The 24673-nt window shown below is 57.6% G+C and overlaps 3 protein-coding genes across 6 annotated transcripts; 2 read left to right on the forward strand and 1 right to left on the reverse strand.

Annotated features, from left to right (window-relative positions):
• The first annotated feature begins 684 nt into the window (after positions 1-684).
• CDC42EP5 (CDC42 effector protein 5) lies at positions 685-8430 on the forward strand. Its single transcript, XM_055239054.2, has 3 exons — positions 685-992; positions 1768-1911; positions 7909-8430. Exon 3 carries the CDS (start codon positions 7909-7911, stop codon positions 8353-8355), a length of 447 nt encoding a protein of 148 aa, XP_055095029.1. The 5' UTR covers positions 685-992; positions 1768-1911; the 3' UTR covers positions 8356-8430.
• A 1026-nt stretch (positions 8431-9456) lies between these two features.
• On the forward strand, positions 9457-12058 carry LENG9 (leukocyte receptor cluster member 9). The gene has a single exon (XM_055238996.2). It carries the CDS (start codon positions 9749-9751, stop codon positions 11186-11188), a length of 1440 nt encoding a protein of 479 aa, XP_055094971.1. The 5' UTR covers positions 9457-9748; the 3' UTR covers positions 11189-12058.
• On the reverse strand, positions 11256-23857 carry LENG8 (leukocyte receptor cluster member 8). Of its 4 annotated transcripts, none has more exons than XM_063615399.1 (16): positions 23735-23857; positions 21655-21747; positions 20770-20944; positions 20283-20384; positions 19371-19481; positions 18366-18618; positions 17957-18098; positions 17482-17685; positions 16804-17082; positions 16585-16725; positions 16129-16414; positions 15203-15304; positions 15049-15117; positions 14819-14948; positions 14531-14738; positions 11256-12510 (listed from the first exon to the last, which is right to left on the reverse strand). In XM_063615399.1, exons 2-16 carry the CDS (start codon positions 21690-21692, stop codon positions 12348-12350), a joined length of 2403 nt encoding a protein of 800 aa, XP_063471469.1. In that variant the 5' UTR covers positions 21693-21747; positions 23735-23857; the 3' UTR covers positions 11256-12347. The 4 variants fall into 4 exon arrangements, with proteins under 4 accessions (XP_063471469.1, XP_063471468.1, XP_063471470.1 ...); XM_063615398.1 differs by having other exon boundaries at positions 23739-23855; XM_063615400.1 differs by lacking the exon at positions 19371-19481.
• Positions 23858-24673: the final 816 nt, after the last annotated feature.

Consider the following 24673-nt stretch of genomic DNA (forward strand, 5'->3'; position numbering starts at 1 on the left):
TGGGCTCCATCAACTCTCACTCATCCTTAAGACCCAGCTCAAGGCTGCTTCTTCGTTATCGCAAATTGACTATCTTCTCTCCAGCACTACAACCCCAGCCCCAGCTGGGGGTAAAACCACTGACCGAGCCTCCCACCTGGGCCTCCCCTTTCTCTCAATGAGCTGCCTCCTACCTGGGCTTCCCTCTCCCTCTCCCTCTGACCCTGACCCAGCCTCCCACCCGGACCTCCACCTCCCTCCCACTGACCCAGCCTCCCACCTGGGCCTCCACCTCCCTCCCACAGACCTAGACTCCCACCTGGGCTTCCACCTTCTTCCCACTGAGCTGCATCCTGCCTTGGGACTCTGCTCTCCCCCTCCGCTCTCTCTCCCTGCCCACACCGCCCTGAAGGAATTGCCCTAACACTCAAACCTCACTCTGTCTTGTCATCAATAGACACGGGTGCTTAGAATGAGATATGACCTTTCTATGACGGAGTGGCTCCAGGCAGGGAGGTTCATCCAGGGGACGCCGCAGCAAAGCCAGAGCTGCCCCTCAGACACCCTCCATGCTCTTCATCCTCCTGCTGCTTTCACTGTCTGACCTCCCTCTCTTCTCTCTCTCCCTCTCTCTCTCTCCATACAGCTGCAATCTGGAAGAAATTACTCTTCTAAACAGCCAGACTTCCCCAGTTTCAGGAAATTCCAAGCTGTGCAGGGGAGGGGCCAGGCTGGGGGCGCGCCCTGTCCAGCCCCACCCCCTCTGCCAGTTCCCCCTGCACACTCAGTCCTGGCCTCCTCCCGCCCCCACACTCCGCCCAGAGGGGCCTCAGCTTTTCCACCACTGCTTTCTAGTCCTTTAAATCCTAGAGGCAAACTTTTGGGGGATAAGAAAGGCTGGGAGGGGCCTGTGCCAAAACCCTCTCTGCCTGGGGACTGGGCGGTGATTCCGCTTCTGCCTGGGTTCCTGCCATGGCCCCCGAGAGGGGCTGACACTTTAGCTCCCGGTGCAGGTAAAGGGGCCTTATGCCAGGGCTTGCCAGGGGTGGGGCCTGGACTCCTGGGTCCGAGGGAGGAGGGGCTGGGCCTGGACTCCTGGGTCTGAGGGAGGAGGGGCTGGGGGGCCTGGACTCCAGGGTCCGAGGGAGGAGGGACTGGGGATCTGGACTCCTGGGTCTGAGGGAGGAGGGGCTGGGGCCTGGACTCCTGGGTCTGAGGGAGGAGGGGCTGGGGTCTGGACTCCTGGATCTGAGGGAGGAGGGACTGGGGATCTGGACTCCTGGGTCTGAGGGAGGAGGGACTGGGGATCTGGACTCCTGGGTCTGAGGCAGGAGGGGCTGGGGGGTCTGGACTCCTGGGTCTGAGGGAGGAGGGGCTGGGGGTCTGGACCCCTGGGTCTGAAGGAGGAGGGGCTGGGGTCTGGACCCCTGGATCTGAGGGAGGAGGGACTGGGGATCTGGACTCCTGGGTCTGAGGCAGGAGGGGCTGGGGTCTGGACTCCTGGATCTGAGGGAGGAGGGACTGGGGATCTGGACTCCTGGGTCTGAGGCAGGAGGGGCTGGGGGTCTGGACCCCTGGGTCTGAGGGAGGAAGGACTGGGGCCCTTGGGTTTTGGGTCTGAGCAAGAAGGGGCTGGGGGCCCCTGACTTTCGGGTCTGGGGTGGGATTAAGAAAGCTAAGAGCTAGGACGCCTGGGACCAGAGGGCGAAGGAGGAGGTGGCTGTACGGACCCGGATGCCTGGCTCCTGAATCTCCCTCCGGGTTCCTCATGACACTTTTCCTTACCAGGTGAGAACCCGCCCGGAGGAAGAAGGAAGAAGGCGCGGGCCGGGGATTAGGAGGCGGAGGCGGACTCGGAGCCAGGGAACCAGGGGTCCGGGCTAGAGCCGGAGTCGTGAGCGCGCGCCTGCCCCGCTCCGGGAGGACCGCGAGGTAAGGCGCGGTGGGGGACAGGGGTCCTGGGTCCCGGTCGGGAGGGAAGAGGGGCAGATACCCCACGAGACGGCGGCCGCTGAGTTCCCGGCCGCGGCCACGTGGCTGCAGGAAGCGCGCAGTGAAGCCCTCGCCGGGCCGGGGGTCTCCCCATCTGGGGTCTCCCAACCCCGCTTCACCGCAGCTCCCACGGGCCTGAGAACCAGTCGGGCCGGATCTGGAGCGGGTTGTTATTTCCGTCCTGGCGGGGCCGGGACTGAGAGAGGACAGAGGTGAACCGGCCGTGCCCGCCACCCTGCAGCTGGAGCCGTGGCCCCGCCCCAGCAGGAAAGAGAGGGGTGGGCGGAGGCGGGGGGAGAACGCGCGACCCGGGCCTCCCCGGGCTCCACGGTCGCGCCCCGCTTTCTGCCTGTTCCACGTTGGTCACAAACAACAGCCCCTCTGTCCCGAGCCCTGGCAGCGTGAGGGACTTTTTCCAAGCATGACCTCATTGCTTTAAACACAATTCAACCAGAGGGAGGTCAGAGGCTTCTGTTTAAGAGGACACCCAGGCTGGCAGAAGTGAAGTGACTTACCCAGGGTCTCAGAGCTAGGGCGCAGAGGTGGCATTCGAAAACTTCCAACTCGTTGTTCTGGTCTGGACCGCAGAGGAAAAAAAGACAATCAAGGGTGTCAGAGGAAATCTCTCGCCTTCGTACAAATCAGAACATTATTATTTTTTTCCCCACGGGGTGGCATGCCCATCGTCTCCTGTGGGGAGCTAGAGTTCATCTGGATTCCAGATCTGGCGCCCAGCATTTGCTACTGTGTGACCCAGGGCAAGTTACTTAACCTCTCTGTGTCTCAGCCATCACGCATCTGTAAAACGGGGTTGTCCTGAGGATTAAATGAATTAGTTCATTCATGGGGAGGCACTCAGGCTGGTGCCTGGCCCAGGATAAGCACTTGGGAAATAAAAGTTCGGCAGCCTCAGTGTAGTCTTTCTTTTTCTTTCTTCTTTCTTTTTCCTTTCTTCCTTCCTTCTTTCCTTCCTTCCCTTCTTTCTTTCTCCTTCCTTCCTTTCCTTTCTTTTCTTTCGTTCTTTCCTTCCTTACTTACTTTCTTTTTCTTTCTTTCTTTCCTTCCTTCCTTTTTTCTTTTTTTCCCTCCCTCCCCTCCCTCCTTTCCTTCCTTTCCTTCTCTCTCTCTCTCTCTCTTTTTCTCTCTCTCTCTCCTTTTCTTTTCTTTTCTTCTTGAGACAGGGTCTCATTCTGTTGCCCAGGCTGAAGTGCGGTGCAACGATCATAGCTCACTGCAGCCTCAAACTCCTGGGCTCAAGGCATCTCCCCTTTTCAGCCTCCCAAGTAGCTAGAACTGCAGGTGCATGACACAGCACCTGGCTAATTTTTTATTTTTAGTTTTGTAGAGAGGTCATCTCATTTTGTTGCCCATTCTGGTCTCAAACTCCTGGGCTCAAGTGATCCTGCTGTCTCGGCCTCCCAAAGAGCTGGGATTGTAGGTGTGAGCCACGGTGCCCAGCTACAAACAAGAATTCCAACCCCTGTTTCTCGAGGAGTAAACTGAGCTTTAGGTTGAGGAAGCCAGTTTGGGATCGCACAAGAGGGAAATGGCAAAATTTGAGCCCAGATGCGTTTGATGTCAGAAACCAAGACTTTATGTGTGTTGCCAGGTGCTGGAAAGTGGTGGCAACTGATAGGACAATGGAAGGGGGATGCGAGATGCATGCTGGCAGCTGGGTCTGACCAGAGGCAGGAGCTGAGAGCTGTCCAGGAGTCAAGAGGCAGCAGAGAGTGGAGGGAGCCAGCTCTAGACACTGGAGTTCCCCAGAGCTAGCTTTGTGATCTTGGTCACTCACGTCCTTTCTCGGATCACCCATTTCCTTCTCTGAAACACTGGGAGAATGATCCAAGGTGTGACTCCATTGAGATATGTTAATTGAACATTCCCTGTGTGCTGGGCACTGTGCCAAGACCTGCAGGGACATATCATTCCCTTGCAAAAGGACTGGGAAGTATTGTATTAATATCATACCATTTTCAAGATAAGGAAATGAGGTCAGAAAGGTCAAGTAAGTTGCTCAAAGCCACATAGCGATCGGCACAGCCAGATTCAAACCTGTGCAATGGGCTTTCTGAATTCCACTTTTTCACTGCTGACTCACTGCAGAGCAAGTGCTGAGATCATAGGCTCTGTTAGCAGCTAGAGAGGATTTTTTTTTAAACTGTGGATCCAGAAGATACATTAATGAGCTGAGTTCAACATTTAAAAATAAAATAGATTACAATAGAAAACATCAGCGTAGGGGCCGGGTGCGGTGGCTCATGCCTGTAATCCCAGCACTTTGGGAGGCCGAGGCTGGCAGATCGCAAGGTCAGGAGTTCGAGACCAGCCTGGCCAACATGGTGGTGTGCACTATAATCCCAGCTACTCGGGAGGCTGAGGCAGGAGAATCACCTGAACCTGGGAGGCGGAGGTTGCAGTCAGCCGAGATCGTGCCATTGCACTCTTGCCTGGGTGACAGAGCAAGACTCCATCAAAAAAGAAAAGAAAAGAAGGAAGGAAGGAAAAGGAAAGGGAAGGAAGGAAGGAAGGAAGGAAGGAAGGAAGGAAGGAAGGAAGGAATCAGAATATCTACCACGTTATAAGACAAGTATTGGCCGGGCTTACTGGCACACACCTGTAATCTCAGCACTTTGGGAGGCCAAGGCAGGCAGATTGCTTGAGCTTAGGAGTTTGAGACCAGCCTGGGCAACATGGCGAAACCCCATCTCTACAAAAAAAAAAAAAAATACAAAAATAACACTACATGGTAGCATGAGCCTGTAGTCCCAGCTATTCAGGAGTCTGAGGTGGGAGGATCGCTTGAGTCCGGGAGGTGGAGGTTGCAGTGAGCCAAGATCTCACCACCGCAGTCCAGCTGGGTGACAGAGTGAGACCCTGTCTCAAAACAAGACAAATCTTGTTTCTTAAAATTTTTGTTTCCATTATGGGGAAGGAGAGAGTGGAGATTGTGTGCTAGGTAACGATAAAAATATATTTATTCATCTAGGTTGAGGTCAGAGAAATTTGATAAATGCTGCAGAGGTAGTAAATCAAAACTGGTTTCCCCATGGAAATCAATTTAAAGTTGTGTGTGTGTGTGTGTGTGTGTGTGTGTGTGTGTGTGTGTGTGTGTAGGCCAGTCTTCAGAACCTAGCCATCTACAATTATTTTAAATCCCTTTGGCTTTCATTTTCCTCCATATTATCACCAGTACTTCCCAGGGTGCCTGTTACTATGAAAACAATGTCAGCGGCTTTGTCTTTCTCATAGTGTTCTATCCAACCTAATTTTTGTTCCACAGTTATTGTTAGGGAAATATTTTCCCCCCAACGCTAGCACTACCAATTGGTTAGCACTATTACAAATACAGTTTTCTTTGATCAGACTTTTCTATGTATCCTGAAAGGAAGGTAGTGTTATTTTATTTATCTTACAGATAGAAAAGTAGGCAGGGAAATAAAGTAATTTATTCCAATTCATACAGCTGGCAAAGGGTAGGGCTTCAACTGAAATAGGTTTTTATTATTGCGATAACAGTGGTGACTGTTAAAACAAAAGTACAAGGTCATCGAAGTCCCTCCCAGAAGTTCCACACAAAACACGCAATGACCAGGATATGGGCAGAGGCTGTGGCTGCGTTTCTATTTCACATTGAATTTAGGCCGGGTGTGATGGCTCATGCCTGTATTCCTAACACTTTGGGAGGCCAAGGCAGGCGGATCACCTGAAGTCATGAGTTTGAGACTAGCCTGGCCAACATAGTGAAACCTCATCTCTACTAAAAATACAAAAATTTGCCAGGCACGGCAGCGTACGCCTGTAATTCCAGCTACTCAGGAGGCTGAGGCAGGAGAATCGCTTGAACCCCAGCCTGGGCAACAGAACAAGACTCCGTCTCAAAAAAAAAAAAAATGAATTTGGTGCAGCTGCAGGCAATAAAGGACCTAGTTTACAATGCAGATGCTGCCAGCTTCAAATTTATGCAATTCTTCCCATTTTTTAACACAGGGCTTTTTTTTTTGGAGACAGAGTCATACTCTGTCACCCAGGCTGGAATGCAATGGCGCGACCTCAGCTCACCACAACCTCCGCTTCCCAAGTTCAAGCGATTCTCCTGCCTCAGCCTCTCAGGTAGCTGGGATTACAGGCATGCACCACCACAACCAGCTAATTTTGTTTTTTTTTTTTTTTTTTTTTAGCAGAGATGGGGTTTCACCATGTTGGTCAGGCTGGTCTCGAAGTCCTGACCTCAGGTGATCCACCTGCTTCGGCCTCCCAAAGTGCTGGGATTACAGGTGTGAGCCACTGCGTCTGGCTAGGGAATTTATATTATTATTATTTTAGAAAACATAAGACATCATATTGTTAGGTTGTAGTCTTTCAAGATCAGGTACAGTTGGCCAGGCACGGTGGCTCATGCCTGTAATCCTAGCACTTTGGGAGGCTGACGCGGGCAGATGACGAGGTCAGGAGTTCGAGACCAGCCTGACCAACATGGTGAAACCCCGTCTCTACTAAAAATACAAAAATTAGCGTCTCAAAAAAAAAAAAAAAAAAAGATCAGCTACAGTTGCCCCTTGGTAGCAGTGATGGGATTGGTTCTGGGACCCCTATGGATACCCAAATCTGCAGATGTTTAAGTCTCTTATATAAATGCCCTAGTATTTGCATATAACCTATGTACATCCTCTCCTACACTTTAAATCATCTCTAGATTACTTATAATGCATAATACAATGTAAATGCTTTGCAAATAATTGTTACATTGTTTGAAACTTGTACTCGTTTTTTATTACTGTATTTTTCCCCAATATTTTTTATCAGCAGTTGATTGAATCTGCTGATGCGGAACCCACAGATACCAAGGATTGTAATTCAAATCATAAAATGCACCCTAGGCAAAGCCCGCCTGGGCCTCTTCCTCGTGTGCATGGTGGGCTCTAGGCAGGATCTGCTTTGCTTAATGGACAGAGTCAGCCCTGTCTTCAGAACAGGAGCCTGGGAATTTCCATCTTTGACAAGCTGGAGTTTTCTTTTTCTTTTTATTGAGACAGGGTTTCACTCCTGTTGCCCAGGCTGGAGTGCAGTGACCAATACAGTGACATGATCTCGGCTCCCTGCAACCTCCGCCTCCAGGGTTCAAGCGATTCTCCTACTTTAGCTGGGATTACAGGCGTGCGCCACCATGCCCCGCTAATTTTTGCATTTTTTATAGAGATGGGGTTTCGCCATGCTGCTCAGGCTGGTCTCAAACTCCTGGCCTCAAGTGGTCCGCCCGCCTCAGCCTCCCAAGGTGCTGGGATTACAGGAGTGAGCCACCGCACCCGGGCCAACAAGCTGGAGTTTTCTATCAGTCAAGTCTGGGAAGCACTCTGAAGGGTTTGTGAAATATTTGTTACTTGGCCTCTAGGAAGGCTCAAGTATTCGCTCTTAGGAGGATCGGCATAGCGTGGTGGTCATGGGCATTCTGGAGTCAGGTTAGGCAAACCTTGATCCAAATGTGAGCTCAGCAGCTGTACCCATGGGACCTCCTGGAGTCCCATCTTACCCCATCTGTGAAACGGGAGGCCGGGCGCCGTGGCTCACGCCTGTAATCCCAGCACTTTGGGAGGCTGAGGCGGGCTGATCACCTGAGGTCAGGAGTTCAAGACCAGCCTGGCCAACATTGTGAAACCCCATCTCTAAAAAAATACAAAAATTGGCCGGGTGTGGTGGCGGGTGCCTGTAATCCCAGCTACTCGGGAGGCTGAGGAGGAAGAAACGTCTGAACCCGGGAGGCAGAGGTTGCGGTGAGCCGGGATGGCGCCATTGAACTCCAGCTTGGGCGACAGAGCGAGACTCCGTCTCAAAAACAAAAAACAAAAACACGGGAACCGTCCCCCATCGTCCTTTGAGCAGTCGCGTGGCTGCGAGCCCCGGGCTGGGGCCGCGCTGACCCTCCCGTGCCCCTCGCAGATGCCCGTGCTGAAGCAGCTGGGCCCCGCGCAGCCCAAGAAGCGGCCTGATCGCGGCGCCCTGTCCATCTCCGCGCCGCTCGGCGACTTCCGGCACACGCTGCACGTGGGGCGCGGCGGCGACGCCTTCGGGGACACCTCGTTCCTGAGCCGCCACGGCGGTGGGCCGCCCCCCGAGCCCCGGGCGCCCCTCGCGGGGGCCCCGCGCTCCCCGCCGCCGCCCGCCGTCCCGCAATCCGCAGCGCCCTCCCCTGCCGACCCGCTGCTGTCCTTCCACCTGGATCTGGGGCCCTCCATGCTGGACGCGGTGCTGGGCGTCATGGACGCGGCGCGCCCGGAGGCGGCTGCCGCCAAGCCCGACGCGGAACCCCGCCCCGGGACGCAGCCCCCCCAGGCCCGCTGCCGCCCCAACGCGGACCTCGAGCTGGACGACGTCATCGGCCTCTAGGTTCCCTCATTCCCCGCGCCCTTCCCGCCCGGCACCCCACTTCTGTATACATAAACGGCCAAGGTGTGTGCCCGGGCTCTGACTTTTCACTTTGCACATGGAAAGGGATGAATGATAGGGTCCTGGCGCCTCTGAGAGCCGCAGGTGTCACCCGGAGGCCTGGTCCGGGTCGGATGATTGCCCTGGGGTGGGGGTGCGGCTCCTTTAAGAGAGCCCGGGGGCGTGCCCAGGCGGTGCCCCTTGCAGGGGCGGCCGCTCCCGCAGTCCCGTTCATCAAAACTGAGCGCCACCGCCGACCGGACGTGGTCCTGGGGCCCGGCCAGACTCAGCCACCGCGGGGCCAGCCGAGGCGGGGCGGGGCGGGGCGGGGCTGCAGAGTGCTGCAGCCCCGGGAGTCCTTTTGGCCCTGAACGCCTCAGGTGGACTCCGACCGGGCGGAGCCGCCGTTTACTCTGGGAGCGGCTGCAGAGGGAAGTGTAGGGGGCCTGGTCTCCGTGGGGGAAGGGTCCGCAGGCATCTTGGTTCTTTAAGGTCCCAGAGGGATGGGGCCGAACATGCAAATGATTTGGACTGAGGGCGGGTCCAGGTTCTTTAAAGACGTCCCCCTCAGGGGCGGGGCACACAGGTATCACCGGGGAAAGGGGCGGGGCACCACATGTAAATCACCGGGAAAGGGACAGGACACAGGTAAATCACCCGGAAAGGGGCGGGACGCCACATGTAAATCACCTAAAAGGGGCCGGGCACACGTAAATCACTTAGGGAGAGGCACACACGTAAATCACCCGGAAAGAGGCGGGACACATGTAAATCACCTAAAAGGGGTGGAGCACTTTAATCACCCGGAAAGGGGTGGGGCATTACATGTAAATTACCCTGAAAGGAGCGGAGAACACATGTAAATCACTTGGGAAGGGGAGAGGCACACATGACAATCACCTAAAAGGGGCGGGGCACTCGTAAATCACCAGGAACGGGGCGGGGCACTACATGTAAATCACCTAAAGGGCGAGGCACCCGTAATCATCCGGAAAGGGGCAGGGAATTATATGTAAATCACCCGGAAAGAGGCAGCACATGAATCACCGGGAAAGGGGCGGGGCCAGGCTCCCAAGAGCTCCGGGAGCCCGAGACGGCCGCAGCCTTTACGCAGCTTGGTTTCCTGGCGCTGGGGGAGGGCGCAGCCGGGAAGTCCCAGAGCAGCGGTGTCAGGTTCTCCACGAAGGAGGGACTGGGCCAGAGTCCTCGCGAGGGCCCGAGGCGTGGTCCCCTAAGCTGGGCCGGAGCGCGGGCCGCTGACGCCACTGGGGTGAGGCTCGGTGCATCCAAGGGGAGCTGCCCTCCGTGCGGGGAGACCTGGTCTGCGCGGCGGGCGTGCCAGTTCCCCGCACCCATGGCAGCGGCCAGAGAGCCGGAGTTGCCGCAGGAAGCCCCCGCCACGGAACCCGCGCCCCCGCCGGCCTGCCGCTTCTTCCTGGAAGGCCGCTGCCGCTTCGGCGCCCGCTGCCGCCAGCCCCACCCTGGGGCGCCGGCGCCGCCTGGCCGCGAGGCGCAGCGGGAGGCCGGGGCCAAAAAGCCGCCGCTGCGCACAGCCGCGGACGTCATCCAGCGCATCCGCTGGGACCCGCGCCTCGACCCCGCCGACTTCTCGGTAGGCTACGTCGACCGCTTTCTGGGCGTGCGCGAGGAGCCCTTCAGCGCCTTTTGCTGGGACCAGCCGCTGGCGGCGCTCGGACCGGGCGTGCTGGCAGTGCCCCAGCACCGCGTGCGCTTCTTCCGCTTCCGCGGCCGCCTTGTGTGGGACCGCGCCTCGCGCACCGACCTCGTCTTTGGCTCTGGCTCGGCGGCGGGACGCGGGCCCACCATCCTGGACGCACCGAACACCGAGGGCGCCCACGGGGCGGAGGGTGCCAAGTGGACACTGGCGGGGACAGGTCAGGAGGCCCAGCCTGCCCCCAAGCGAGGGAGCACAAGGCCGCTCTGCACAGGGCACCAGGAACCAGGCGAGGAGGAACCGGGAGAGCTAGAGGCGGCCCAGGAGAGGGCGCTGGGCACAGCTGCTGATTTGGGAACACTGGCCCCAAGAGGACTCCTCGCAGGAGTGACTGAGGGGGCACTGAAGCCAACAGCAGCCGCCAGGACCACATTGCTGGGGGGCAAGGAAGCACAGGCCCTGGCAGTCCCCGGGGGCTCCGCTGAGGAGACAGATGCCGAGTGGGGTCATGGGGCCTGGCCCGAGGACAAAGGGGCCCGCCTTAGTGTTGCAGCCCCTTGCCAACCGCGCCCCACACATTTTGTGGCCCTCATGGTGACCGAGCCTGGGCTACAAGCAGAAGTGACCAAAGCCCAGGAATACCTGGTCCGCGTGGCCCCACACTGCGCCAACTTCCTAGTGCCTACCCAGAACCTACACCTGACCCTGGCCCTGCTGCGACTAGCAGGCGCTGGGGAGGAGGCGGCTGCCATCAGAGCTCTGAGACGGGCCCTCTTGGCCCCAGGGCTAAATGCACCCCCTCAGCTGAGCTTTAGGAAGCTGGTCCTCCTGGGCCCGCATGTGCTTTGTGCCCCACCCTCTCCCACATTGGAAGGCATGGCACAGGTGCTGAGCCAGAGGCTGGAAGCTGAGGGGCTGAGTACGCTACAGTCTCCAGGGCAGCTGCACCCCCACCTCACCGTAGCCAAGGTGCCCCATGGTTCCCAGGTCCACCTCCCCAAGCTGGAGTTCACCCTCAGCCAGGAAGTGGGGTGCCAGCCCCTGCAGACACTCTGGCTGTGCCGTATGGGGAGGACAGGGGGGCCTTTCCAGCCCCTGGCTGAGATCCCCCTGGAGTGACACCCCCAGACCTCTGGAGGAGACAATGGATGCAAACAGCCCACACAGGAAAGACAAAGCAGGAGCGTGCGCTCTCTCTCTCTCTCTTTAATTTTGGTTTCTCTCAAGCTTCCAAATGGTGCTCAGTGCTCCAAGGAAAGGAAGGAAGGAAGGAAAGGGAGGGGAGAGGAGGGGAAGGGGAGGCAGAGGAGGAACATCTGGAAAAAAAGCAGCCTGACAGTCCAGCTGTTTGCAAACTCATAGCACATCCTCCAGTTACATGGCAGAAGAGGGAGGGAGGGAGGGCCAAAAAGAAAAGGGAGAGGAGGAAGAAAAATAACTTAAATAAACACACACACAAAGAAAAGAGAAGGCAACATGACGTGAGCTGGTGATCCATGAAGGCAGGGAGGGAGGGGAACCATTTTACCTGTGCTGAACCAAGGGAGGAATGCGGAGAGGAGGGAGGGAAAGGGGAAAAAAAAATCAGAAGAAACATTGGGGGCAGAGGGAGGAGGGGACACGGAGACAACTTTATACAACTTGAGACGAGGCGGCCCGGCCGGCGTGTCCTCAGTGCGATGTGGCGGCGGAGAATCTGGTGCTGGTGGTGCTGGCACTTCAGGGTGGGGGGCCGAGGACGGGCACAGTCTCTAAGCAGCTCCCCTCACCCCAAACACGGAGGCCCCAAGGGGCTGGGAACAAGAGTCTGTGGCGAAGCAGGTGAGGCAGCGGGCGGTGGGCGGGCTTGCTGGGTGCCCCCGCCGCAGGTGGGCACGGGCTGGACGGCCTGTCTTCTTTCCACTGGCCCCCCGGCATGGGATGGGCCAGGGCGCCGGGTCAGGTACCGGAGTGCAAGCTCGAAAGAGAGAGAGAGAAAACACTGAGACAGCATTAGTGGAGTGAAAGGCGGACACAGATGAGCCTGCAGACCATGCCCCCAACCCTCCGCTGCCCATCCCCTCCTACCCAATCCCATCCCTCTGAGGCAAAAAATAAAAACGTAGAAAAATCTCTGTACAGACTCCCCGGTGGGAAAACGGGGGCAGGGACGGTGGCTCTTCCTGGAGCCCACTCCCCACAAATAAATTTACAACCCAAGTCCACGGCTCAAAAACAGAATCCGCAAAGGCAGCGCTGGGGGCTGCAGCCCCTGCCCCCGCCCCTCCTCGCTGGGTGCTCAGAAGGCTGACAGCTGCGCCAGGCTGAGGCGGCAGTCGATGCTGGAGTTGTCCGGGCCCGTGTAGGCCAGGCCCAGGGGCTCTAGGAAGGCCCGGCAGGCGGCCTCGCCCTCGAAGGCCAGCTCGGCCTGCAGGTAGGAGACTGGCAGCGCCGGGCGGAAGCTATGGAGACAAGAGGAGAAGGTGATGAGGCGGGCGGGCAGGAGGGCAGGGGAGGGCCCCACGAGCGGGGAGGCCCCCCCATTCGGGTACCCACAGGATTTCCTCAGCACAGTACCTGCTGGCTTCCCCACCCGCCTCCCAGCCTCCCCACCTCAGGGGCTCGGGGGGGCCCGGGGTGGGGTTAGTGGCCCCAGTCCCCAGCTGTGCCCCCCCTCACCCTCACTTACCTGTGCAGGGGGCCAGGGAGGAGAGGGGACAGGAAGGGAAGGGCCCAGCGGGCTCCTCCGCTGGCTGAAGGGCAGGGGCCAGATGGAGGGAGCAGCACACGGCAGGGGATGGGGATGGCAGGGCTGCCAGGGCCACCGTGGGGACCCAGCCCTCGCTGCTTCCCCTGCCCTGCATTACAGTGTCTTTGGGAAGCCAGGCACAGGGGTGCCAGCTAGCACTCACCACTACACACTGAAAGCAGTCACTTCCGGCTGCTGCTAAGAGACACTACTGACTGAGCATCTAGCACGCGCCAGATCCTCAGAGCTCCCTGAACCCTCTTCCACAGAGTGTAGCCCTACCCTTTCCACACCCACAGGAATCAAGGCACCGAGTGAGGGGCCCTAAGTCCTAGAACCCGCTTCTGCTCCAAAGCCAGAGCATTCATGGAGGCCCTGGGATGAGAGCCCACTCTGTCTCCCAGTCTCAGCTGGCAGGGCAAGGTCAGCCTCCTTGGAGGGAAGGTGCTGACACAATGAGGTCAATGACAGACTAGGGCCCCACCCACGAGGGGCGCTCATGGCTGTGTTCCCAACCAAGGCCAATTCGGTATCAATTAACAAGGACACTCGCCCAACCACACGCCCCTGTAGCACAGAAGCTTGAGAGCCACCATGCATGGGGCCCATCGTGGCAGCAGACTAAGCAGCCTCCTGCCTCCCCTTCCTTCTAACTTCCCAAGCTGGTCATGGAGCTCCGTGCACAGCACCCCACATCCTCGTCTGCTCGTGTGACTCCTACCCTGGCTCGGCCTCTCCCTGAAGTTGGCTTGACCCACACTAGATTCCAGAATGAGTCTCCTAACATCCAGGCTGACGGTCCCTCCCTAGCTCCAAACTATGCTGTGACTATGACCTCACACGGAGAGCCACCTGGCCAGGCACTCAAGGCCTCCATGCTGTGACTGTGACCTCATATGGAGGGCCACCTGGCCAAGCACTCAAGGCCTCTCCAGTCTACCGGTCGACCTCTTCAACCAGAATTTCTCCACCTTGGCAAGACTGAGCTCTGGGGCCCAATGGTGGTGGCAGGGCAGCATCCCTGGCCTCCATTCACTAGATGCTAAGAGCATCCCCTTGCTGTGACAACCAAAAACCTCTCTTGACATTGCCCAACGTCGCCTAGGTACCTCAATCACCAGACAGAATCATGCGTCTAAACATGAGTCAAGCAACTCATCCCTACCCACAGCAAGCCAGGCGCAATGTCTAGTGAACGAAGGACACTGCAGGGGCATGGCCTGACCAGGGGCCTCTGGCACCGCACCCAGTGTGGCCTCAACACAGGTGTCTCCCTAAGCGTTTCTGGTGCTCTCAAAGGAGCTAAGTGGGACTGGGCCTCGTCCTGTTAGACCAGAGGCTGTCTAGATGGCCTCTATGGTGGGAGCACAGCAACAAGCTGAGAAAGCAGAGACCTCAGGGTTCTGAGGAAGCCCAGGGCAAGGAGTGAACTAGGGGGTCCAGGCAGGAGATAACAGGAGGAAGAGACGCACAGACGGGGTGGAGAAGAGGCCCCAGAGGCAGTAGGCTGGAACAGTGGGGAGAGGGGGAGGAGTGATCCGGAATACAGAGGTGACCAACAAGGAGAGCAAGAGGAACTGGAGAGGGCTGAATGGAGAAAGATGATGGGGAAGCAAGGACCAGGACAAGGGTTGGGGGCTGGGGGAGGCCTGCGGCCAGGAGCTGGTCTGAAGGGCGGTGCGAGGCAGAAGGATGGGAAGAGCAAGGGCAGAAGGGAGCTTGGCACCACATACGTTTTGATCATGGCCTTGAGGGCGACCTTGCGTTCCCGATCTGCAAACTTGTCCACGAGGTAGCCAGACATGCAGGGCGCATGGCAGTAGAGCCGGAAAAAGCGGTGGTAGTTGCCCAGGGCCCAGGCTGTCCTTAATGCCAAGGCATGGGCCACGCAAGGATCTGCCTTCAGTTCTCGTGTGAGGTATGCCAGCTCTGTGGTGATGTCTAGCACCAAGATAAAGAGGGTCAAGTCAGCAGGGCTCACCCTGGGTGCCATGGCCTGTGTCCTGGGGACTGGGCCTCACCTCCCGAGTTCTTGGTGAAGATGTAGTAGAGGATTCGGTAGGCAGTAAACTCGCCCACATTGCCCGGCAAGTTCTCGGCGTACAGCGACTTGAGCTGCGTCTGGCACTGGTTAAACTCTTCATGGTCACCCTGGGAGGCAGAGGCACGGAGGGAGGAGAGCAGAGTGAGGGTGCTGAGGGCAGAACGGCAGCAGGAAAGGGGCTGGGGAGGCCCGCAGAGGCCAGCTCACCTTCTCCAAGGCGATCCGGGCATGGGTCTCATACACCTCCACCGTGAACTCAGTGCGGATGCCCTGCACCTGGGGCAGCGGGGCGAGAACAAGAGTCACAAGGAGCGGGAGGCAGGACTGGCTGAGGCCAGGCCCCTCCCAGCGCAAGCCTCACCGTCAGATCCTGCCGGATCGACTTCATCTGCTCGCAGGCAAACGCATAGTCCTGCTTCTCCTTCCAGTGGGACTTGACCATGCACAGCGACTTTTTCAAAACCTGGAAAAGGGAACTGAATTAACAATCGGAGTACAACTCAGGTAGGGTGGCCAAGGGCTTCCACTTATTTGGTGGGAGAGTTGCAACATTAAAAAAAAAAAAAAAAGGCCGGGTGCAGTGGCTCACGCCTGTAATCCCAGCACTTTGGGAGGCCGAGGCATGTGGATCATCTGAGGTCAGGAGTTTGAGACCAACCTGGCCAACATGGTGAAACCCCGTCTCTACTAAAAATACAAAAATCAGCCAAGTGTAGTGGCGGACGCCTGTAATCCCAGCCACTAGGGAGGCTGAGGCAGGAGAATCGCTTGAAGCCAGGGAGCGGAGGCTGCAGTGAGCCAAGATCGTGCCATTGCACTCCAGCTTGGGCGACAGAGCAAGACTCTCTCCCCGCAAAAAAGAAAAAAAAACCACAAGACATGGGTTAAGGGTGGCCACCTCCACACCCATTTCCCTATAAGCACATGGCTGTTCACATGTTCTGCAGCAGAACAGTGACTACGCCAAATCCTGGAAGCACAGCCCCCCATGCCCCACAGCCCATGGGCCTGGGAGAAGGCTTTATGCTCCGTGTCATCTAAGCCAGGGACCACGGCCCAGAGGTCAAGCGATTCGCCGGCCAAGATGCACACCCGCCACGCAGGCCTCCAGGGCAGCAGTGCGCCTTCGCGCTCCTCTCAGAACGCCGACCAGCCGAGGCGTCTCTGGCCGAGCTTCCCCTGCCATACCAGAGCCCCCGTGTGGCCTCTGCCACCCGCCCTGGGTCGGCTCTCAAGTCCTGAGCCAGCACGGCCTCACAGAGCAGAACTGCCCTGCCGGGCACTTACTGCCACAGGGCGCACGGTGGACGGGTCGGGGGCACAGGTGAGGCGCAGGTAGTGCTTGGTGATGTCAGGGCAGGTGCCCACGATCTGCAGCTCCTGCCAGTCAGGGTCAGCCCCGCTGCTCTCCAGGCTGCTCATCTGCAGCACCAGGGGCTCGAGGCGCAGGCGGCGGGAGTGTCCGTGCTGGAAGCGGGCTGCCCGCTTCTGCTTCTTCAGCTCTCGCTCTGGGTCCTCACACTCCAGCGCCGCCATCTTCTTTCGACTGCGTTTGGTGGGAGCCAGATCGTGCCTGGGAAGGGATGAGGGGCAGTGAGCGGGACAGGCGTCTCCAGCCACCCTTCAGCCTCGCCGCTTTGGCAGCTGGCTGTCCACCTGTCCAGCCCTCTTCCTCCTTCTCCCATGGGTCCCCAGTACCCTCCTCCACCCTGGCCTGTGTCTCAAGCCCTCACGCAGTCTCACCTCTTCCCACGCTGTGCCCTGCCTCGGCCCCGATCCATGTGGGCCCCTCGACCGCCCCGGCCCTTAGGGGGCGGGTTCCTGCGGCCCACAGGGTGACACTCATTCCCTGAGTAGGAACTGTCGGAGTCTGAGTGGGAGTCACTGCAGGAAGAAGCAGGAGGGTCAGGCCTGAAACGCCTCCCCACTCCCTCACACACCCCCAGCTGGGAGCCTCAGTACCTTCTGCGGAAGTGGCGCGTCGGGGACCTGGAGGAGGAGCGGGAGCGAGAGTCTGTGCTGGAAGAAGAGCTGTTGTCCTTCATGAAGACGTTGCGGTTGCCAAACTTGGTGAAGCTGTTGCCCCGGGCTCGACCAGCACCCCCAGCCCCGGGCGTCCCTCGCTGGGACGGGGCAGCCCCGCCCCTTGTCGCCGAGCCTGCCCCTCTAGGCGGGTGAAGGCTGTTAGCGGCCTCCCACCGCTTCTTCTTAGGGCTCTCAGCCACAGGCTCCCGGGTCAGCCTGAGAATACGGCAGGGCAGGGCGTCACCAACCCCGCCAGACACCGGCAGGACAGCCAACACCACCTCCCTCAATCTACCGACCCACCTCCGAAAGGAAGGGCACCTACCCCAGGTGGCTCAGCTATTACAGTGCAGAAATGAGACACAAACCCAGGTTTTCCGTGTCCAGAGGGTGTGCTTAACCACCGAGCAATGCACACCTCTCCAGCAGCCATGGTCCCCACCCCACCCCACCGGCCTCCCTCCAACCAGGACTTCATTCCCCCAGGATCCAACTTTCCGGTTCCTTTCTCTTTGGAGCTCCTGGTACCTGGGACCCCCAACTCTCCTACCTCCATGCCCAGCCCATGCCTCTCACAGCACCACCCTCCCACCTATGTCCCCCACCCTGACTAACCCCGGCAAGGGCTCCCGGCTCCAGTCAATGGTATAGGCCGAGCCGTCCTGCAGCCGCGCCTGCAGCACCTCCTTGAGCAGCTTTTCCGTGCGGTCCTTGTCCTCCTCTGACTCACAGGCGGTGAAGCAGCGCTCCACGTACTCTTTCATGTCCTGGGGCCAGTCATCGGGCTTCCCAGACAGGTTCCCCCGGGCAGAGGACCCGCTGCAGGAGGACAGATGAGGCTCAGTTGGAGAGGATCCCAAACTCAAAAGACCATCCCCACCACCATTCTGAGCTGACACACACCGGGACACAGTCCCCAAGTTTTCCTTCTGTCTCCTTCAGTGCTCACAGCAACCCCCAAGGGAGGGTCCTTCTGCCCTTTTCAGAGGCGCACACTGAGGCTCAGGGTGGGCAGCTGGCCAGTGGGACTGGATCACAGACGCTGAGTGCAGAGTGTGGGGCTGCAACGGGGCAAGGGGGCAGACGTCACCTGTGGTTCTGAGCTTTCTCAGGGTTGGGCTGGGGGCCAAAGCCGCTGTGCTGGCCCTCTGCGTTGGAGCCAAAGCTCTGGGTGGTGACAGCAAAGGTTCGCTTCTGGATGTTGAACTTGAGACCTCCAGTCCCAGGGGCCGCTGTAAGAGCAGCGAAAGCTATGGTTAGGCCCTTCCCCAGCACATCCAGGGGTCCCCAGGGGACGGGAGGAAGTGGAAATGCAGGGAGGAACGGTCAGGTTCTAGAGGAGGGCTCCAGCACACACGTGCCTAGTCCAGAGCAGCCCCACCCCCAGCCTGGCGATCACAACACTCAGAAACAAGGAGCAGCACACGCCATGGGCCTCACAGCCAGGAGCTTTGTGAGGGCCCAACCGCTCGGACCTCCACGTAGCTCTGCCAACTTACGCTTCATGCGGTTCCAAAGCTGTTGGCCCTTCTTGGGCTTGGCAGGTTCAGTGTAGGTGTGTGGCCCATAGGCCTGGCCCGTGGCAGGCCCCGCCTGGCTGTGCTGTGTAGCTGGAGCTGTCCCAGGCTGAGGGCCACTGTTCAGCGTGTGAGCCCCATGTGGGGGATTTGAGGGCTGAGGGGGCTGAGCCGACGGCAGCTGCTGAGGGGGAGCCTGGTAGGACATGCTCTCATCCATGCCGGGGACTGGGGGCTGCAGAAGGAAGCAGGTGCTGAGCACGGGAGGCAGATTCTGGGGCTGGCGAGTGACACTCAGCCCTCACAGTGAGGACGTGGTGGTCACAGCACTCAGCACTCGACTCTCCTGTGACCTTTCCAAATGTACTCATTCGAGTCCTCAGTAACTCTCTGAGGTTAACATTTGTTAACAACCCTTTTCACAGCTGACAAGGCTCCAGCTCAGAGACTAAGCAACTTCCGAGGGCCCCAAGCTATGAAGCAGCAGCTGGCAGTGTTTCAATGCTGGAGTTAACAGCCACCGACAACACACCCACTCCAGCGCTACCATCTGAGCACAAGACACACGTAAGCACACACACTCATGGAGCCCGCTTTCGAGAGCTGACTGAGATGCGTAAGTAATTACGCCAGGGGTGGGACAGCTGGAATTCAAACCCAGGTCTACCTGCCTCCTATGCACTAGCCCCGCCATTCCTCCAAGCTGCACCTTAAATGCAAAACCCAACCCGTGTGTGCACGCCTGTGGGTGACCATACTAGGGAAAAAGATGAGATGTCTTTCAACATCTCAGCCCTGGCCTTGGCTCAGCCTTAAACCCACCCTAGGTTCAAACACTATGCTTTGTCCTCCTCATTTTCAGGTCAGAAGTTGCTTGGAAGGAAAAAAGCAGCTGAAGGAGCACAAGCCATTCCTCACTGGCAGCTCATTCAAACATCCACATTTCCTCTGCTTGAGCAGGGTATGGGAGCTGGGCTAGGATGTTACCTGGTTCAGAGTCCCTTGGTGTTGGGGTGCGGATGGCTGCTGGGGTGTGGCTGAGCCATAGGAGCCGGCCATCCCATACTGGGAAGGGGAGCCGTAGCTCTGGTACATGCTCTGCAAAGGCGCAGGGAGGGAGGGTTTAGTGGGAGGCCTGCCTTTCCGCTTCCCCAGTCTGCTCAGGAACTACACCAGCCACGGCCCTCTACCAATCCCTCACCCCTTTCTCTCCACTATATTAATGCACCACATCCTCTCGTATATTAAGAAAAGAAAAACCTCTATCAATCCCACATCTCACTTAGCTAGTTCTCAGAAGAATATAATCAACAATACTGAGTGCCAACTCTTCTAAGCACTACAACAGAACAATCAAAAGGAAAACCCATGCTGTGATGAAGCTTGCGCTGGAAGTACATGCCCGGCTGGAGACGTCGACATGTAATACATCCAGCAATAAGGATCATGAAACAGTAAGATGGCAGAGAAAGGGAGAGCGACAGGCTGCGAGGCAGGAATGCTCCTTCCCATCAGTGTGTCAGGAAGAGGCTCTCTGAAGGCAGCATCTGAGCAGAGACCTCCAAGAGGCGGCAACAGAGAGCACTGCAGCCAGGGCAAAGCCAGAGCGGGCCTGGTGGTGCGAGCATCAAGGAGGTCTCTGCTTCGATGGCCATGGCAGAATGAGCATGAGGAGAGAAGGGACCAGAACCGGGTATGTAGGACCTTGTGGCTTATGGTGGGGACCTAGGAATTTACCTCCTGGGCAACTTAGAGGGTTTCTGAGCAGTTATCACTGCGATCTCCAGTCCATCCACCACCCGGCCCCATCCCGGCAGACTCCACTTCACCTCGCCCCGCCCCAGCCTGCCCCATCCCAGCAGACTCCACCTCGCCCCGCCCCGCCGGCTGGGCACTCACCATGGGATAGTAGTAGCTGTAGGGGTAGGCATAGTTGTACTGCTGGTACCACTGGTAGTACTGCTGCTGCTGCAAAGCTGAGGCCTCTGCCTGGGACACGTACTGTGGAAACACAGAGGCACATGTGCCGTCAGCAGTCCAAATCCACAGGTACACGGCCCCCAAAGGGCAAGCCTGTTTACTGGTGGCCAATTGCCAAGGGATGAAACTGGGTCCATGTATCTGCAAAGTGAGCCGCTGTCTCCACCACGAGACTCACGCACGTTAGAGACCAGAGGCACAGGCATGGCCTCCCTCTTCAGAACCACATCACACCCTAGATTCCTCAAGGAAACAGAACCTTTCCCCGTTCAGATTTAGATACCCTGGAACGTCTTTTTATGTTTCCCCTCAGAGCACCCCATCTGAATGATACAAGAGGATGCCAGACTGTGTCCCTCCCACAACCTCTGGATCAGGGTACCCCAGCCCCATGTGGCCTTCTCACCTGTGCGCTGGCCACAGGCCCATTGCTGCTGGACTTGGCAGAGCTGCCGGCAGCTCCTGACTTGCTGATGCTGGCCAGGGCCTGGCGGGCCTTCTCCCACTCCGGGTTCTCGTGCATCGGCGTCTCCATGCCATTCTCCCGGCCTGCCCCAGCCACCATGCTGTACTGAGAAGACCTGCAAAGAGAGAGGACATCAAGTCACACCCGTTCTCCCCACTGTACACAGGTGGGCAAGTTGGGAGGCAAATTCCAGCCCCTGGATCCCATATCTGACTGTTACTACCAATCTAAGCCTAAGTTTTCTAATCTGTACTATGCTGATAAAGGGTTTCTGCTTCAGAGTCTGCTGGAAGGGATAAATGAGATCACCTACTTAAGGTACTTATCCCACAGCCTGGCACACAGCAGTTGTTAAAACCAAACAAACGAAACAATTGACGGAACCCACAGAATTGAACACAGGCCCTGGCACCTCCTAGGGCTATGTCTTTCATGAATCAATGAATTCTGTCTGACATCACCCCAGTCGGCAGGTTATCACACTATTTTGAGAAAAAATAAGGAATTAGCAGAAAAACAAATAAATGACTGTGTATTGAGTGTTGGGAACCTGCCTCCTAATTATACTTGCTTGAATGAATCATCACAATTCTGCAAAGCAAGCGCTGTACTGTGAAAAATGAAAGCTCAAAGAGGTGAAGGCTTGCCCCTCTCCACACCACAACCAAATGCTTCCCTCTGTGTTTGCCTCACCACCACCCCCACCCACAGGGATTGTGGCATCACTTCCCCTAAGGCCACGTGAGGTCCCACCCCAGAGGACAGCACTGGGTCTTGCTTCCTCTTTCCCTCCCGACTGGCCTCCGTCCCTCTCGCCTCACTAACCAATCTGTGCTACGTTGATCACCCACGTTGGCCGCCATCTGGACCTTGGGGTATAAGGGGTGGACCTCGGGAGCCAGACTGCTTTTTCACTGTCTATAAGAAAAAGAATGAGTTAGGGAGACTTAAAGGGGAGCTAAAAACATGTCATAAAGTGGGGAAGAAAAGTAGATGGACTCACGAGAAGCCAGGCAGAAAAGGGGAGGCTGACAGAGAAGCCACTGGGGTCAAGGATCTGAACAGTTCTGGGTGTGGACTAAAAAGGCTGGAGTATGAGGGGAAGCCCCTGGCCCCTTTGTAGAGCTCCAGGTGGAAAACGAAGGATTTGGAAACAGGGAAGCCAGAACAGACTTCCCAAAGGGAAGGAGAAGGGTCTGAAATCCATGTGAAAAAAGAGAGGGTGTGATGAAAGGTCCAGAGTGTAGGGGTGCCTCCATCAAGGGGAAAAGGTCTAAAAAAAATTCTAGGGACCAGGCGCGGTGGCTCATGCCTGTAATCCCAGCACTTTGGGAGGCCGAGACGGGCGGGTCATCTGAGGTCGGGAGTTCAAGACCAGCCTAACCAACATGGAGTAACCCCGTCTCTACTAAAAATACAAAATTAGCCGGGCATGGTGGCATATGCCTGTAATCCCAGCTACTAGGGAGGCCAAGGCAGGAGAATCACTTGAACACGGGAGGCGGAGGGCGGTGAGCTGAGACTGCGCCATTGCTCTCCAGCCTGGGCAACAAGAGCGAAACTCTGTCTCAAAAAAAAAAAAAAGAATTCTGGGGAATATGGGTTGTGAAAGGAACCTGAACCAAGAGGATGGATGCTATAATGAGAAGAGTCTGAGGGAACCCTTAAAGCTGAGAGGGTGGAAAGGTTTCCGAGAACTCTGTGAAAAGGGAGATCTTTCAGGGAGCATCGAGGAAGCTGGAAGAATACTGGAGAAGAGAAGAAAATTTTGAGAGGAAAAGAGGATTTTCCGGAAGTTACCCCTGGAAGCAAGTGGTCGTTGAGCGTTCCTGAGAATGCCAACGTGAACCCCAACGTGAAGAAATGGGTTCTTAGCACTGACAGACTGATTTCAAAAAGGTCTCCGAAGGGCAGTAAAGAGACCTACGTGGGAGTCCTCAGTGGGACTACCCCTGCCTGCTTCCACGGGAGGTTCCCGGAAGCAGGGGTAGGGCTGGGAGAGAAAAGGGATCACCTTGGTTGGGTGTCTGGACATAAAGCTTTGGGAATGCCAAAGAAGACCCAAAACATGTTCAATGAATTAAGAGTGGGGTAGAGAGAAGTGGAAGAAAAGTGGAGTGTCTCCGGAGCAAGGATTTAGGAGTCTAAACTCCCGAGAGGGAGTAACTGATAAGTAGGATAATTAATCCCGCAGGAGAACTGGAATTCTCACAAGTTGACGGGATAAGAACAGGAGTCTGGAGATGGGAAAAAGCCCTAGAAACGCTAGAAACGCAAAGGCTTAACTTAAACAGGACACAGGGCGTGGGTGGAGACGAGGGATCGTGGCGGGGACACAGGAAGAGGAGCCCCCCGGGCAGAAGGGACATTACAGGTAAGGTCAGGAGTTGGGGGCTGGAGAGAGGACTCCCGGACGGGTCTCAGGAACGGGGACAGGCACCAGACGCGAGGCCCGAGGTCCCGGGAGCACCTGGCCGTCCCGCAGGCTGGGCGAAGGCAAAGGAGGACGCCGGGTGGAGAAGGCCGCCCGGATCCCCACGACTAGCCACGAAGCCACTGCCCAGGCCGCGCCTGCGCACCACGCCCCAGAAAGACTCGCTGGAGCCGCCCGTCACCCGGGGCGACACCCGGTCAACGGCAAGTAAGGGGCGCCCCCGGGACCCCGAGAACCCCGAGGGACAGGTGCACACAGTAGAAGACGACGGCGCACGCGCGCTAGTGCCCGAACGCGCGCCCCCAGGCCCGGTGCGCAGGCGCAGTGGCTGCCCCTGCCCCGCCACACCCTGTCGACGCTCGCGCGCGGCGTCTGCTGCTGCGACGGCCGAGAAGGCCTCAGGGCTCGCGGGGCGCAAGACCAAAAGGAGATGCTATCCCCGCCCGCCTGCTCGCCCGCCGCTCCCCTTACCAACCAGGACCCTTCGCTGCAGGGACACGCCAACAACCACCCAGGCGATTAGCAACACGGCCACGACACCGCTCGGCCACCCGGCTGGCTCTGGTCTTCTTTGGCTTCGACGTCCTGACCGCGGCGTCCTGACGTCACGCGGCGGCCTTGCACCTCCCTCCCTCGGCCCTGCACAGCCAATGAACGCCACGAGCTACGCTTGAGCCCGCCCTCCTGCCCACGCACTTACGCATGAGCGTTTTAAGGCAGGCCGGAAGTCTGGGCGGGGACGGTGGCCCCGAGGGGACAAGCGTGGCCGCATTAGCTCTTTCTGCCTCCCACGCAGCCTTGTTTTTTTTTGTTGTTTTCTTGTTGTTGTTGTTGTTGTTCTCGGAGACGGAGTCTTGCTCTTGCTCTGTTGTCGCCCACGATAGAGTACAGTGGCGTGATCTCTGCTCATTGCAACCTCCGCCTCCCGGGTTCAGACAATCCTCCTGCCTCAGCCTCCGGAGTAGCTGGGATTACAGGCGCGCGCCACTGTGCCCAGCTAATTTTTGTGTTTTTAGTAAAGACGGGGTTTCACCATGTTGGCCAGGCTGGTCTCGAACTCCTGACCTTGTGATCCCTCCGTCTCGGCTTCCCAAAGTGCTGGGATTACGGGCGTGAGCCACCGTGCCCGGCCGCAGCCTTGTTTTGACTGAGTCAGTGGCAGCCATTACTGTTCTTAAATGTAAACTGGCGTGACAGGAGTTCCGGGATTGTCCACAGCACGGTGATGTGGAAGCCCTGGGGAGAGAATGATAAAGTTAAAGAAAGGGGGTGAGTCGCCGGGCGCGGTGGCTCACGCTTGTAATCCCAGCACTTTGGGAGGCCGAGGCGGGCGGATCATGAGGTCAGGAGATCGAGACCACGGTGAAACCCTGTCTCTACTAAAAATACAAAAAAAATTAGCCGGGCGTG

This window comes from Symphalangus syndactylus, chromosome 13 (assembly GCF_028878055.3).
Source record: "Symphalangus syndactylus isolate Jambi chromosome 13, NHGRI_mSymSyn1-v2.1_pri, whole genome shotgun sequence".
NCBI classification, from domain to species: domain Eukaryota; kingdom Metazoa; phylum Chordata; class Mammalia; order Primates; family Hylobatidae; genus Symphalangus; species Symphalangus syndactylus.

Excerpts from the sequence above, each read along its gene's own strand:
- LENG9 (XM_055238996.2), top strand. The coding sequence starts at position 9,749 with ATGGCAGCGGCCAGAGAGCCGGAGTTGCCGCAGGAAGCCCCCGCCACG.
- LENG8 (XM_063615399.1), bottom strand. The coding sequence starts at position 21,692 with ATGGCGGCCAACGTGGGTGATCAACGTAGCACAGATTG. Across the intron at positions 20,385-20,769 it reads GGCCTGTGGCCAGCGCACAG|TACGTGTCCCAGGCAGAGGC; the intron begins GTGAGAAGGCCA and ends GTGTTTCCACAG. Across the intron at positions 19,482-20,282 it reads ACAGCTACTACTATCCCATG|AGCATGTACCAGAGCTACGG; the intron begins GTGAGTGCCCAG and ends GCGCCTTTGCAG.
- CDC42EP5 (XM_055239054.2), top strand. The coding sequence starts at position 7,909 with ATGCCCGTGCTGAAGCAGCTGGGCCCCGCGCAGCCCAAGAAGCGGCCT.